This window comes from Fistularia commersonii, chromosome 23 (assembly GCF_037954325.1).
Source record: "Fistularia commersonii isolate RoL2024-O1a breed Wild chromosome 23, RoL_Fcom_v1.0, whole genome shotgun sequence".
NCBI lineage: Eukaryota > Metazoa > Chordata > Actinopteri > Syngnathiformes > Fistulariidae > Fistularia > Fistularia commersonii.
Window position 1 is genome coordinate 13908148 of NC_141306.1, and position 14811 is coordinate 13922958.

General features: G+C 42.0%; 1 protein-coding gene across 2 annotated transcripts in view; it reads left to right on the top strand.

Moving 5' to 3' along the window:
* The window catches only part of vldlr (very low density lipoprotein receptor), a 55173-nt gene extending 41910 nt beyond the window's left edge, over window positions 1–13263 (top strand). Inside the window, exons 17-20 of one of the 2 annotated variants that reach the window (XM_086170329.1) lie at window positions 5475–5534; window positions 10563–10640; window positions 11540–11709; window positions 12162–13263. In XM_086170329.1, coding sequence (XP_086026455.1) covers window positions 5475–5534; window positions 10563–10640; window positions 11540–11709; window positions 12162–12197 — 344 coding nt within the window. In that variant the 3' untranslated portion in view covers window positions 12198–13263. The remainder of the gene's footprint in view (window positions 1–5474; window positions 5535–10562; window positions 10641–11539; window positions 11710–12161) is intronic. The other variant, XM_086170330.1, reaches the window with a different exon arrangement.
* The last annotated feature ends 1548 nt before the right edge of the window (window positions 13264–14811 follow it).

A 14811-nucleotide genomic window follows, 5' to 3' on the forward strand; every position in this document is an offset into this window, starting at 1 on the left:
CTTTTTTAAACCTTGCAGAAAAATTTTAAATTCTGTTTTAATTTCATGAAATGGACATAAGTAACTGGAGATTCTCAGCAAGCTGAGAAACAAATTCAGGCAGTCATTTTTTTTTTTTTTTTTTTTTTTTTTTTTTGGTAGCACCATCTGCTATCACTCAGTTCATTCTAGTGCCGGTGAATCTCACAGCCAGTAACCGCTTTTTGTTCCTTAATGGATAGTTTCAAATGTAGCTGAGCAGTCAAGCATCATACAAATTCGTGTGTGGGAAATACATGGTTCTAAAATTTATAGAGGCTAAATCTGTTTTGGCTATACAACTGCTCCCCAGTTGACGTCATGTCGTAAAAATTCATGTTTTTTTTTAACAATCCCATTCCAATTGAAGTGCTGAGTGTTTGATTTTCTTTATTTCCCCGAGCATGTTTTGTGTGGGTGTGTTCCTGGGTGTGTGTGTGTGTCCGCTCTATTCATGCTAAGCAGGGAAAAAAAAAAAAAGTGCGTAATGCATTGACTGTCAGTTGATGATAAGATCCAGTTTTTCAGCATCTGTTCAAGCCGTTCATACGCTCTTGCTGTCAGTTGTCTACTGTCTTTCCTTGGCAGATTCATCCCGATAGCTAAGGTGTGTCCGTGAACGCAGTCATGACTGGAGAATTTGAGGCTACACAGAAAACATCTGTCTTTCCCACAAGAGTCTAACCTCTTCCAAACATTGCAGTGGTATTCTACAAACTCTTGGAGTCTATCAAATCGTAACTGGGGAAAAAAGGCCTTTACCGTTTCCCTTCCGATGCTAAATCACCGATTTATTTCTGAAAGAAAGTTGTGCAAAATATCTTTAATACAGTGTCCGGTAAATTGAAATATTTCAGACTGCATGGGAGGAAATATAGACTTGTCAATTTACTAGTACTCCCCTATGTCGCAGTTACATTTAAGGTGAAAATGGGGTAGAAAATGAAGCTTACAGTGTGAGGGTTTTTTTTTTTTCTCTGTGCTTTTTATATTGCTTGTCAGTTGGCTTCCAATGACCTTTAAATAATTTGAGTACTTCACAGTGAATATTGAATATTCTCATAATACGCAGACTCTCCACGGATATGGTATTCATGGCTTAGCTGTAGTTCTCTGTAAGGAACTTATGCTCCTGTTAATCTTAGTTTAAACGCTAGTAAATGACACTCCCATTACAGATTAGTGTCAATTATCTGCTGAGAGGGATATGAAGCGTTTGTAACATGGGGGGAAATAATAGCTACACACTCCCACAACCGTGACCGAAGTACTCTTGTGGTTACAAGTACACTATATCGAAGATCACATTTCGGTGTTCTTGCAAAAGGCACCTCGAGTGCTTCACGCCAATGTATGCATTTGATCCTGGTCTCTTGCGATAACTTATTGATAATGGAAATTGTTTATGCAAGTTGAAACCTCGTCCAATTCATGCGACGGAGTCCGTTTATCGCCTCGGCGGAGGGTAATCTTTTGAAATCATTAACCTTCAAGTCTTTCCATTAGCCACCGGTTCACCAGTACTTGTACAGCCGCTTTTGTAAACCTCTAAACACAAGCGTTTTGGTTTCATTATGTTGATAATGAGGAAAAACATCTCATTCTATCATTAAGGCACGGCTAATTAGTTGAAAATGTAAAACCGCTATACCAACCATCCCTCCTCTTTGTTTCCTCCTTGTAAGGGGGTTGCTTAGAAACAAAGTCCTTCCTCTCTGCTTTGCTCCAGTTGTTTTTGTCTCAAACAGTCTGGCTCCGTTCTGCTCTCCCACAGCAGATCCTCTCACACTAAAATAGTGTCAGATAGGGTGCTGACAGCTGAATTCCGTGCACAGAACCTCCCAATTAGACTCCGACTGTAGACACTGGTGGACAAGACGGGTCACCCCTGACTAGTATTATTATTATTATTAATTAAAAAAAATCCCATCTTGTTAGCCGGTTCTTCTATTGTGAACTTCAGTCTGCGTTTTAGTTGTGCATCTCAATTTTCAGTTAGTTATTGCGCAAACTTTGGTCAGTCAGGGAACATGTTTTGCATGAGCTGCAGTCAAAATGTTTTACCGTTGTGACAACAGTTGGAAAAAAGCAGAACATGATTTTAGCATATCTTGTTTTAGAGGCCAGAGTTCTGTCCGTTGTTCAAACATAAGCAACTTTCGCATTTCAAGAGCTGGCAACTCTGAGACCCTTCTAGGAAGGAGGGGGTTTCTTTGTGCGTTCGGACAGCATGGGAACCGTGGACCACCCTTACTAGCTTGTTAGCTTCTACTCCAAAACAGGGTCTTTTTAAGGTAAGCCATGCCATTTACCAGGTACCACTTGTGGCCCGCCACTTTTAAAGAAGTATAGTTAGCTGATATCGTCAGCAAACCAATGTCGGGAGAAAATAAAAACATTTCAACCCATTTGATCGTCCATGGTTGTCATGCAGAACGTGAACACCGGCGGCTCGGCGCTTCATGTTTGCCAGGCCATTGTCCTCTTCGTCAGTGGTTTGTTTCTTGTGTGGCGCTGAAGGTGCATGTAGCGGACACTTGCTTCCAACTGGTCATCACCGTTGTCCCTTCCTGTCTGTGGGAATGCAAAGCGAAAAGGTTGCCCTGGAAGGGGGCGGTTCTTGGAATGAGATTTGAACATTTCTGTCCCAAAGCGGCTACAGCAATTCTTTAACCTGCAAAGTGGTTTAGACGTTGACGTCAATGACGCGACTAGAACTCTTGGTACTGCACAGAATGATTTGTAAGAGTCAATAGATTCAGGGGAGGGGGGGGAGACAGAAGGAGGTTTGTTGTAATTCCACGACCATTTAAAAAAATAAAATCTCCGTCTGGCCAGTAGAAGGAATAGCTTAGTGTTTATCTTTTGACCTGGTTTCTACTGACTGCTGCATAGTCCTGTAAAACAATTTGCTCTTGAAATTCAAATTTTCTTTGCACAACCGCCGCTGACAGAAAGCTAACGAATACATTCAAAAAAGGAATCCCCGTTTCAGACGGTCAGTGTTACAAGCCGCTGCCACGATGGCTTGTTCTCATTTATCTTTCTGCATTCATTCCACCACAGCAGAGCAGCTTTAGACATTGATCATTTCAAAGATTGACAGTCACCGATTGGTAACCGCCGTCGAATTAGTCGACCCCTCGGGCCCAATAACCGCCCGCTGGCTTTGCGGCGAGTTTCACAATCTGTCTATTTTAAAGAAATGCAATGGTGTGGCCTGATGCTTGTAGCCTGTACGGGTGTGTGTGGGTGTGTAGGTTATTTTTACAGTCAAGACTTTTTCCCAGTGTGTGAGCTTCAGTATCCTGTAAGGAGTTCATGCGTGTACATGTTTGTGAGTTTGTCTCGCAGCTATGTGGCGGGAAGTTGTTTCAACAACCTTTTTTTTTGTGTTTTTAAACGGTGGGAGCGGTTGTTCGCTCCACCTTCCCTCCTGTTTGGGCTGCGGCCAAAGGCCTCTTTACTCTTCACTTAAACGTCGGGCGAACATTTATCCCATTTTACAGCTGCAGCAGCTGGACCGAATGGGGAACTGTAGAGCATTGTGTGTCTGCGGCTTTGACCGGCGCTAATCTTGTTAGCGAGAGAAAGTAATAGGCGCTGCAATTCACTCCAGTGTTGAACCCCCAAACTACCGCAGAGGGATTGGTGTAACTGCCTTTAGGGTTGACGGGGGAGTGCTACTTCAGCTTCAACAATCTCTAACTAAAAAAAGAGGACATTTTGGGTGGGGAGAGGGAGGGCTTCAGCTTCTGGTCTTTATCTAGGAAGACATTTTATTAAAAAGGGGGTTGTAATGGTGCGTTTAATTGATCTAAATCCGTGCGCAACAGATTTGCCATTTAAAGGTTTTTTGTTTTTCCCCTCACATTACCACCTTGCCTTACTAGTTCTATTTCTACTTTATCCTGTTTTTATTTTGGAGTAGAATTTCGGAAAAAATCCGCGCTCCCAAAAGATTTATTTGACATGGAACACAAAATTCTCGCATGCATGACATTTCGAGCTAAAACTAGACTCTTCCTCTCATGCTTACCGTAGATGTGTGTTAAATGTTATCGTGGCGCCATTTATAAGATAAGAACAACTTTATTTATCCTGAAGGGAATTGTTGTGCCAGAGTTGTGTTTCTTGTTGGATATAACGTCCTTTTAATATCATCTTTACTTTTCGAGAACCAACCAGAGACTTTTTTTGCGTCATACGCACTGAAATACACACATGGGGCCTTTTTGCTTTTCTAGCTATTTCAGAATGAAGCAGGAAATCCTCAAAATCAACACTCAGACATCTTCTGCTTATTACTTCAAGTCGTTGAGGTATAATTTCACTCTACATAGAACCTTGTATTAAAAAAAAAAAAAAAAAAAAAGTCCAGGATTAATTTGATCAGAGGTGAAGACGTGCAGGTTGAACCGGTGGGGTAAAGTGTCAGTTATTTGTTTGTTTAGACGTTTATTAGGACAGTGTACAAATACATGAAGCACAGAGGCAGAGATGTTTGTACCAGATTGTAGCTCATAGCTAATTTCCATCTGTAGTCCTGGACAATACAAATACAAAACTGTATAGAATAGACAATATACATTGAATATACAGATAGGCAATAAAATATGTATTTTGCAAGTTGAAAGTGATATTGTTACTTTGGTCATCTGGGGGCCATCAGATGTTACCCAGAAGGGAAACATCTGATGGCAAAATACCTGTCTGGCATTGTTAGCGTTAGCATGTTTGGTGCTCCGGAATCCAATTTTTATTTTAACGGCCCGTGAAAAGGTGTGAAAATAAGCCGTGTTCTTCAGATTGTCTGGAAGGGATGATTTAAAAGTGTCGGAATGAAAAGAAAGGTGTGCATTACAGTGGTTTGGGCAGGGAAAGCACATGGTAGATGTTCTGGAGATGCTCAGACTGAGGTGGTTTGGACATGGATCGATCAGGGGTGGAGAAGTTCTGGGTAGGAGGATGCAGGGGTTTCCGGATGGAGGAAAGGGGACAGGAAGTTGGTCGGTGTGACGAGAGAATGCAGTCGATGGGGTCAAATGGAGGAAGTTGACTGGCTTCTAGCAACTCCGGGAGGGAGCAGCCAAAAGGAGAAGAGGGATTCATTTGTGCAAAACTGCAAATTTTATAGCTTCCTACTAGTGTTTGATTCAGTCCCTGCACAGCCGCTGCACCGTGCAATGCAAGACTAATAACCGGCTAAACATTTCTCACCACTTTGACTAACCCCAAATGTAGTGGCGCTTAAACAATGGATCCCAATCTCCTTTGTGGGAATCTTGCTTGAAGCTCGCTTGCTAATCAGAAACGTCTCTTTTGAGCTTGGTGGCTGCTTGGGCTCTTCAATCCTGCTTTTGTTTTTCCTGTATTTCTTTAAAAATCAAAACAAATCAAGCACAACCATGTGTTTTTCATGTTGTCATCAAACGCATCTCCTTTGACTCTGACAGAATCGTCAACCACGAGTCCTACAAAGGATGCTGGGAAAGATCTAACACGATCACCCCCAGGTAAAACCGTCAGCCGCTGCTCGCTAGAATCTAGCGCCCGTCAGTGTGTTTGACTTTCTTTTTAGACCTAATAAGAAAAAAAAAAAAAAGCTCCCGGGGATGAAATTTTCCATTTCATGGTAAAACACAGCAGCGTCCGTCTCTTAAGCCAGAGTTTATTCCCCTTCCTTTCATCCGTTGTTCAGCACTCTGGAAGTGGACCTTCTGGCCAAAGACCAGGATTTTTAGGAAAAGCTTCAAAACATGAACACCCAACGGTCTGAGTTGACTAGTAAAACTCCAAAGTTCTATTTTCTTGACCTACACTGGCATACTTTTGCATATAACTAGCTTAACAAGTAAGAAAGCACTAGTCAACATTGGTAAATATCTCTTTCCTCAAATACTTCTCCGTATTTAATCCTTGTGTATGTTTTTGAGATGGAGCGCTTCCCAACTTTGTCCACTATTACTCGCTCTTTACAAGAGTTAACTTTGTTCGTGAGATCAAGTTAGGGATTAAACTATATATTTTTATAAGTGCATTTTTCCATGTAGTGATTCAGACACGTGTCGGGCAGCGGCATTCATTTTGACAAACTGACGGTGCTTTGCAACGACCTGACTCGGTCATGAGTTCAAGCGAACCGAGCTCCAGACCATCTTTGCCTTATAAAGCATTTACTGATGACATTTACAGGCTGGGAAGCCCTCAGCAAAGTAAAACATGAATATTAATTGAAACCGAAGTCGTTTGAATTCTCCTCTGTCCTCTAAATGCACCATCACAATGTGACCTGTTGTGAAAGCGCAAAGCTCCAAAAACCGATCATCTCAGCAATTTCCAGCTCCAGGTTTTCTAGATTTATTTCTTCTTAACCATCTATATAAATAATAGAACTGCTGGGATAGACGGTTTTGAATAAGGCCGTGTCTTCAGCTGGTTGGATGCCACACGAACCTCCGTAACCACAGCAAGTCCACACTTGCGTTGGTTTAGATGCGCCGTTGGTCACATGACCTCTCACAGGCGTAACGACACACACCAGATCGAATCATTAATAACTTATTTAAAAAGCTGCCATCAAGCGTTGTCATTTTCTGGACACGTGGGTTGAATTGGACTTTTAACTTAGTCAACTATAAATATTGAGCAAAATTGACATTAAAAATGAACTCCCTCTAAGGCAACAGTAAAACGCTTTTCTTGCCTGAATATGACTTTAGGACCAAATACGAGGCTCTTGATTGGTCTGCTGCGTTGCCAGGAGCCCAGTGTTCCTGCAGGAAAGTCGCGTTATATTTCTCGCTTCACAACATGAGGTTGAAAGCAGATCGTGTCTCAAACGTTGGCCTCTGAGGCCGTCAACCGCCAGGTGAACCCTGCTGGAAAGCCGGTCAGCTGTTTGCACCTTCAGCCATGTAACACCCAAGTGTGTGTGCGCACACTTTCTCTGCAGCAGTGAGAGGCTGAGATGAAAGTGAAGCTGTGTGTGTGTGTGGCGATCTTCTGTCCTGTCCATTGTAGTATGAGTCCGCATCAGTTATAAAATGGAATTTTATTTTGAAAATACAGTATACCCTTGTTTTTCCCGGGGGTTACGTTCCAAAAAGAACCCGTGATAGGCAAAATCCATGAAGTAGAAACCTTTATTTTTTTTTTCTACAATTATTATACAATCAAATACTCTATTATACATTGAAAAGAAAGAACAAACCATGTTTTTTTTCGTGCAGTCATTAATCCACAGAGCTAATGCAGACTCCATCCTTAGCATGGTCTTGTTGCGGACAATTGCAACCCTTTTTGCATCCTTATTAAAACTCAATGCTGTGGTCGTCCTTATGTTTATTTCTTCCTTCTTTATGGAACGAACGGAAGATTCATTGATTCCGTAATGCTGACCTACAGCCCCATAGCTTCCCTTAGCATGTCCAGAAGTTTAACTTTTTATCTGCGATAGATAGCATCTTCCTGCCGCAGGTGCTTTTGTCGCTCCAGAGTGTTTTGTCAACAATATCGGTTTTAGAGAATTTGCACGTACGTCATGTAAATTTGTCAAGCTGTTTTACGTTCGTGTACATATTAAACTGCAACGTTATTGACGCACAGGTAGAGAAGAAGCGGGGTGACTTTTTAGCCAATCAGAATGCAGAACACAATGCAAATCCGTGAAGTAGCGAAACCATGAAAAGTAAACCGCGTTATAGCGAGGGATCAATGTAACTGGATTATTTAGAAGCGTAGTACAATGATAATGAAATGGACTGTTGAAGTTTTACCGCAGCCCTAACACGGTCTGCATACACAAACTAAGAGGGGTTGGGAGTTTTGATGAATTGTCAATATACTTGGGTAATTGTGAGTTGAGGCACTATTTGTTTTCAATGTCGCCTCTCCATTCATCTAGAACAAGGGTGTCTGCGTCCGCATTATGGTTGCCCTCAAAGGGCCGCATGTAACGGTAACCGTATAAATGTGACTTCATGTTAACTCTGAATTTGTTACGCGTTAGATTCAAAAATGTTACATATGCATTTCCATCTTTCTTGAAACCGCCTTCCATCGGCATCAACTTTTCTCTTCCTGGACATTTGTATTTCTCATTTCCACATTGATGTGGATACACTGCGATCTAATGGCCGGATGCCGTCGCTTCGCGGGTAACATGATCGGCATGAATTGTCGGGAATGTAATTTATGGACAATTCAGGTGTTTGACTAAAGGTGCAACCGCAAGGGCATGATTCATGGACTCGTTGATCCAAAAATATTGTGAAATAATGCAAACAAAACCCTTGGATTTTGGGGGGCATTTTAAAATGGAAGATTTTAAAATGAAACCTGAATTTTTTTTTTTTTTCCTTTCCCTGGAGAATGAAATTCTTACTTAGCTCTCCATAGTGAAGCCGGATAGTTTGACAGGATGTTAGAAGAAAATGTGCTTATTTGTTTTGTCTTTAACCCTCACGCGATCTTAACATTGTGTTGACCTCCCTTAACCTACAGGTTAAAAATGACCCATAAGACAATCTTTGTACCCTAGTGGTTTACAGCCCACATGGAAACATAAACAAAAAGAAGTATCACTTTTTCTAATTATGGGGTCTCTTTAGGAAAAGTCATAAAATTTCAAGTTGGAAAAAACAGGTTAAGGTGTTTTTTCTACAGCTAAACACGGTAGCGGGTCACTTTTGACCCGCAAGACAACACAAGGGTTAACTTACCTGCAGTAACTGTGCAAACTCAGTGCTGGCTAGTTGTAAGCAGTTAATCACAATGTTAAAATGAAGGTGAAGGAAGATATTTGTCAAACTCACCATCAGATCTGTGAAAATGAATTTTAAATATGTTCTTTTAATGTATTTCCGAAGGCCCAAAGGTGGTGTTTTGCCTGGCCTCTCCATGCTGCCTGCCTGAATCTCACTTCTGCACCTTTCTGCATAAATAAACCCAACATGGGTTTAGAGCCTCCAAACTTCTCTGAGAAAATCCTCCTCAGTCTTGAATCCGGTCCAGTTCCCTTGTCTTGTTTCCGTGCTGTCGGAAGAAAGTGGCGACAGACTTCGTAATTAGGTTCCAGCATCAATCTGTTAAATGACTCGGAGGTGCTTTGTTTAGTGTCCGTCCGTGTCACCGAAGACTTCGGCCTCACAAGGTTTGAAAAACGCGATCAGTTGATTTGTGCTGAAGATGTGTCCGCTCACAAACGTGGTCCGCTGTGAAAAGTGCTGAAAGTGGTGGACGCGGAGGATTTTCCATTAAAAATTGCGGTTCATTTTGTGTCGAATCGGCTGATGATTTGCATAATTAGCGTACGGTTCCGGCACGAGCGAGACGCGGCTTTCCTTTTTAAAGCTCAGGAGCTGCACCTTGTGGGTGGGAAGGGAAGTGTCTCAAAACAAGCCCAGCAGAAGCTTCAACTCTGCTCATTCATCTGATCTCTTGGTCGGTGCACAATTAAAACCTCGAAATTGACTTGTCTGGAATATAGAAGCTGTGTCTGACGGCATTGATCACGAATTAGGAAACCGTTCTGGATATTCTTTGCACGGATATGGTTTCAGTATACAGAGATTCTGCTGTGTATTTTGGTTAATTCTAGAATAGCACTTGAATGACCTTTTTAAGGTTTTACTGGCTCTTCTGTGACGTTTATGGCCTTTTAAACTTTGCCTATAGATTCACCTTTTGTTACTGTGAGAGTTTATTTTGCGGTTAAGTGGCGTCGACGGTCTGGAGAGCTGATGACATCACATCCATTTGGCAGCAGCGCGAGGAGACTGGCAGAACACTAGTTCACTAAATCCTTGTATAGTCTTTGTGGTGAAGTCTGGGCTTTCAGCAAAGCTGTTTGACAGTCATGTCACTCGCTCCTGGCGGGACGAGGTGGCCCGTCGACCCGCTGCCGGGGCTCGGATACCGCTAAAGTTTCAACACTTGTGTAGATTTAACCGTTCCAAAATTATTCCACGCTCGCTTCCGCGATAAGTTTTCATCGGGTGGCAAGATTGAAGGGTTCGCTGATGTTCAAGGCGTCACCTCTTTGGTTTGCATTATGGAAAGACTAAGCTGGATTGGGCTTTTGGGGATTTTACACAGAAAACAGGTTGTCGGAATCAGGCTTATGATAAGATTAGCGTACGAAAGACTTCATGTTTAAGATTCTCATTTCTGTTTTTTTTTTTTTTTTTAAATAAAGCACGACTGAATGCATATTGAAACCGTTTTGTGTTGTCGCGAGAACCTTGTTGCTGTTCGCACTGACGACATCAATATGAGATCGTTATGCCTTCCCGCTTTCTATCTGTCTTTCTTTCTACTCCAACTGGGATCTGCTCTGAATCACGTCATGATTTTGAACCATATAAATAAGAAATGTCTTCAATAGAAGATTGCACTTGATAGATTGTCTATTGGACTTGTTTCCGATGACCCTTAACTTTATTCATTATGTCCTGATTAGTGATGGATGAACTGTAACTCTATCACACCAATAAAAATGTGTTCACCTTGTGTTTTTTTTATTTTTATTTTTATATTTCTAGAAGCAAACGTGAGCACGTCAATCCAGATGGACGCCACGGCCAGAGGGTCTGCCGCCGCCTGGGCCATCCTGCCCGTCTGTAAGTGAAACTCTGCTCCAGGAGTGTAAATGAGACTCTTTAATTCCTCCTCCTTCAGCCGAAGGGAATATTCAAATCTTTGTACCTTTTAAGACCTTAAAACACTTTAGTTTTATTCGTATTTCTTATGCTGATGAGATGAGAACAACTTTATTTATCCCGAAGGGAATTGTTGTGCCAGAGTTTCAAGTCAAAAAACATAAGAGTAATAGATAATAGTAGAAAGGAGGAAGAATAAGAAATACAATGAAATATAAATTGTCTTATTCTTCCTACTGTTATTTATTATTATGTTTTACTTGAAACTCTGGCATGACAATTTCCTTTGGGATAAATAGTTATTCTTAAATCCAAAGTCTACAGGTTAGAATAGTACCCACATGGAACCAGTGCCAGTTCAATTCTCCTGAACTCCAACGCAGACGTAATAAACAATGAGTCCCATGAAGCGTTTTTGGTTCACCTCTTCACCTACAAATCCAGCTACAGGCTGTACAAATAATAATAATAATGGACCATGTGAACGCAGGGGGTTCTCTTGTGTGGAGAATTCTATTCCCATGACGCAACGTCATGAGATTTTCACCACGTCAGAACTGTCGCACAGTGACTGTTTCCGACCTACGCCAGCACAGTGTAACATCACAGAACCTGCAGAAGGTGCTGCAGATACTGAGGCAGGAGAGGTGAACGTAAACAAAGCGGTCTGTGTGACCACATTCTGGATTCCTCCACTTTGCTCGCCAACTTGACCTGTTTTTTTTAACGTCCGAAATATTTTCGTAACCTTCCGGGAGATGGCGACGTCACCGTAAAAAGGCGCAGGTTGAGGACGTCGTGACTGAAAGTGGGGTTTTAATTCACACCGGCGCTCTGTGGCAACTCTGTCTTCCGCTCAGTGTTGCTGGCGATGGCGGCGGCGGGCGGCTACCTGATGTGGAGAAACTGGCAGCTGAAGAACCAGAAGAGCATGAACTTTGACAACCCCGTCTACCTGAAGACCACAGAGGAAGACCTCAACATCGACATCACGCGGCACGGCGCCAACGTGGGACACACTTACCCTGCAGTGAGTAAATAAATATTCCGAATTTTAATCCTACTTGTTCCAGGTGAGAGTAGGGGGTCAAGAACTTCAGTAATCCTCAAATCATTTGGGGGTTTTGCTCCAGGATTAAACCGCTTAATCTCAGTCGGGCTACGGATGCAACTTCCACGCCGAGGGGGCGGAAATAACGTCCTCGGCTGCAGCAAGCGGCTCTAGAAATCCATTTTCTGGCCTCTCGCGTGTGGAAAGTAAATCTTTAAGGCCCGTCATTTGAGTGTGTGAATTCTACTTTTTTAATTTCTCTGCTGAACTCACTTTCTGGAGAATCTCAACCGCTTCCGCCACAATTTCAGTTTATTGCTGCGAATAGATAAAGCGTAAATACATTTCAGGTTTCTCTTTACAAGCAAATTTAGCGGCTAGTAAAGTCAGCATTTGTATTTTGAGTAACCTGGTCCCGTCTCTCTCCTCAGATTTCGATCGTCAGCACAGATGACGATTTATCATGATCATCTTGGTATGGATTTTTTGTTTTGTTTGTTTTTTTTCTCCTTCCTCTTGGAAACGGGAGGCTGTAGCGTTGCATGGCGCCTCCTTGTTCCGTAGCAACAACAGCCGCCCCTCAACATTACGACCACATGCCTTCTGAAGTGCATTATGTCATTACCTGCAGTGAAGTTGACCAGATGAAATGTTATTTATTATGTGAATATTACTATGAATTATTGTTTTCACACAGTGCACCCAAAATGTTTTTTTTTTTTTTTTTTTTTTTTTTTTTTTTTTTTTAAGGAGTTCTACTGTTTTCAGTACATTTTCTAATCCTGCTTTTTTTTTTTTTTTTTTTTTTTTTTGTATGCCAAACACACCCAGGTTATTTTCCAGCTAGCTGTTTATAGCTTCCTGTGTTCAAATATGGACTGGAAATGAGGGAAAAGTTAAATCTCACCAAACAAGTCAACTCAGATAACAGTATGGAGGGGTCAAAGGTCAGGTAGGGACGAACAGTCAGAACTTAATTCTTGCCTTCTCTGATCCAGTTGGCTCAGGTGTGTGTGTGCGTGTGTGTTCTATTTAATTTTTTTTTTTGGGTTATTGCCATCCATACGGTACATTCTGGAGTGCACACTTATAAGCTGTTTTCTTAGTCAGCGTTATAATTATTATTATTATTATTGGAAAATGTAAGAATCACCATGGTTTCAGTGTCTGTAAACTTTGTACATATTTATCCATCTTCCTCCATCTGAGACATGACGGTCAATCAGGACTCTTCAATGCACTTTGATCAAATGTTGTGTAAATAAGATTGTATACATTTGACTTTAAATCTTTTTTGCTATGTTTCGGGCATCGTACCAGGGTTAGAGCTCAGATGTATTTAACAGAAGAAACGGGAGAAAACAAAAAAAAAAAAAAGAAATTTGGTAAAACTATTTTGTATGTTTGTGTGCTGTTGCTGTGGACTTTTTCTAGCCTTGTACAGTGGGGAGGGGGATTAAAACCTGAAAGCTCTGCATCTGTGAAGAACTATTTGCAAATCACTTCACAATTAAAACTGAATCTACAACACGGTTTGAGTGTTTAGCGTCTGTTTTTGTTCCAGTCAGGCGGAGCCAACCGCATTCAGGCCTCCATGTTAGAAGACTGCTTGCTGCTCGGAGCTCAAGAGGCCTCCCGATGCCTTCGGAGGAACCGAACACCCCGAAAAAGATTCAGGACTCTCTAAATATCATTGATATCGATCGAAAATACCGTACAACTAAAGCTATTCATCAGTTTGTGTGCATTTAAATTACAGTCCTCGATTTATAACGTCCTCAACCGGTGGCGTTTTGTGATTCCATCACCCTCTCCCATGAACTTATTAGTACGTACGCCGTCTGAACAAACTCATTTTGAGCGGGAACAAGTCTGGTTACCGTAGGTTGGTGACATAGGTACCTACGGGAGTTCCAACTTTGGGAGAAAATGCTACATGAACAGAATTCCAACAAGTTGAGGACCTCTTGTAGTATGTGGCGGCCTTTTGTGTTGGTTTTAGTGCCTATCAAATTTTAATTCTCCGCACAAACCTCCATGTCGTAGTGGATCACACTATGGAACTTGAATTGTATCGTAGATGGCCTCCTCCTCTAGAGCTTTACCTTGGATCACGTTCACCCAGTCGCGCTGCTGTTCGAGGCGTTAGCCGTCAGAGCCTCAGGAGGTCCAGCTGCATCCGTGGAGCGAGGCGTCAGTCCACCAATCTTCAGATTAGAAGGACGTCACAGCGTACGACCAAGTACTAAATACCGCTAAGAACCGAATGGATGACAGTTACGGATCAAAGAAAAAGCTTCCTGCTTTAATATTCAACTTTGATTTCATTGGAGGACTTATCGGGCGTTTTTAAAAAGCAGATGTTTGTGGTGGACGTTCGCATGCAGACCATAGTAGCTTGAGGTCCAACGGCCGTACAGACCAGGTCCATCAGTACCAACAGAGCTTTTCAAGTAATAGATTGTTAGTCCTTACAACCCTCATACCTCTTTTTTTTTTTCCCCTCCAGTCTGGGCGAGGTAGAAGGCTGCCAGCATTGAGCTGAGATCTGCCCAAGGTTACTACCTAAGGGAAGTGTTCCTTGCTCCCGGTGAAATGTTTGGTTTCTGTGAATCCTGAAGTCCAGACCTGATGTGCATGCAAAGTGTCATTGGGCAACTGTGTTGGGATTTGAAGCCATTTAAATCTGACTTGATGTGACGCTGGGTATCCAAAAAGGATCGTTCCAAATGGCCTTGCACAACTCAAATTCTGCATTTAAAAAAAGATGAAGTCTCACGCTTCCTGGATTTAACCCAAAAGTAAATCCGACTCCAAGCGGCGGGTAAAGTAGTCTTAACTTCAGTTTCCCCATTCCTAAAATGTGAAAGGCCACCTCGTGAAGTGTCACTGTGATTGTCTTCATACAAATTCATCAGTGTAACAGACTTTATTTTCCTCTTACCAAGCTAGTATAGTTAAGAGTACATGCGGTAAATTCTGTATTTTGATCAATTCTCACATAGCATGTGTCCTGTTACAAGGAGGTTCCAGTATCTCCAACGAGAAAGTGACAAATCACTTTCCATGACTCCAAGAAAT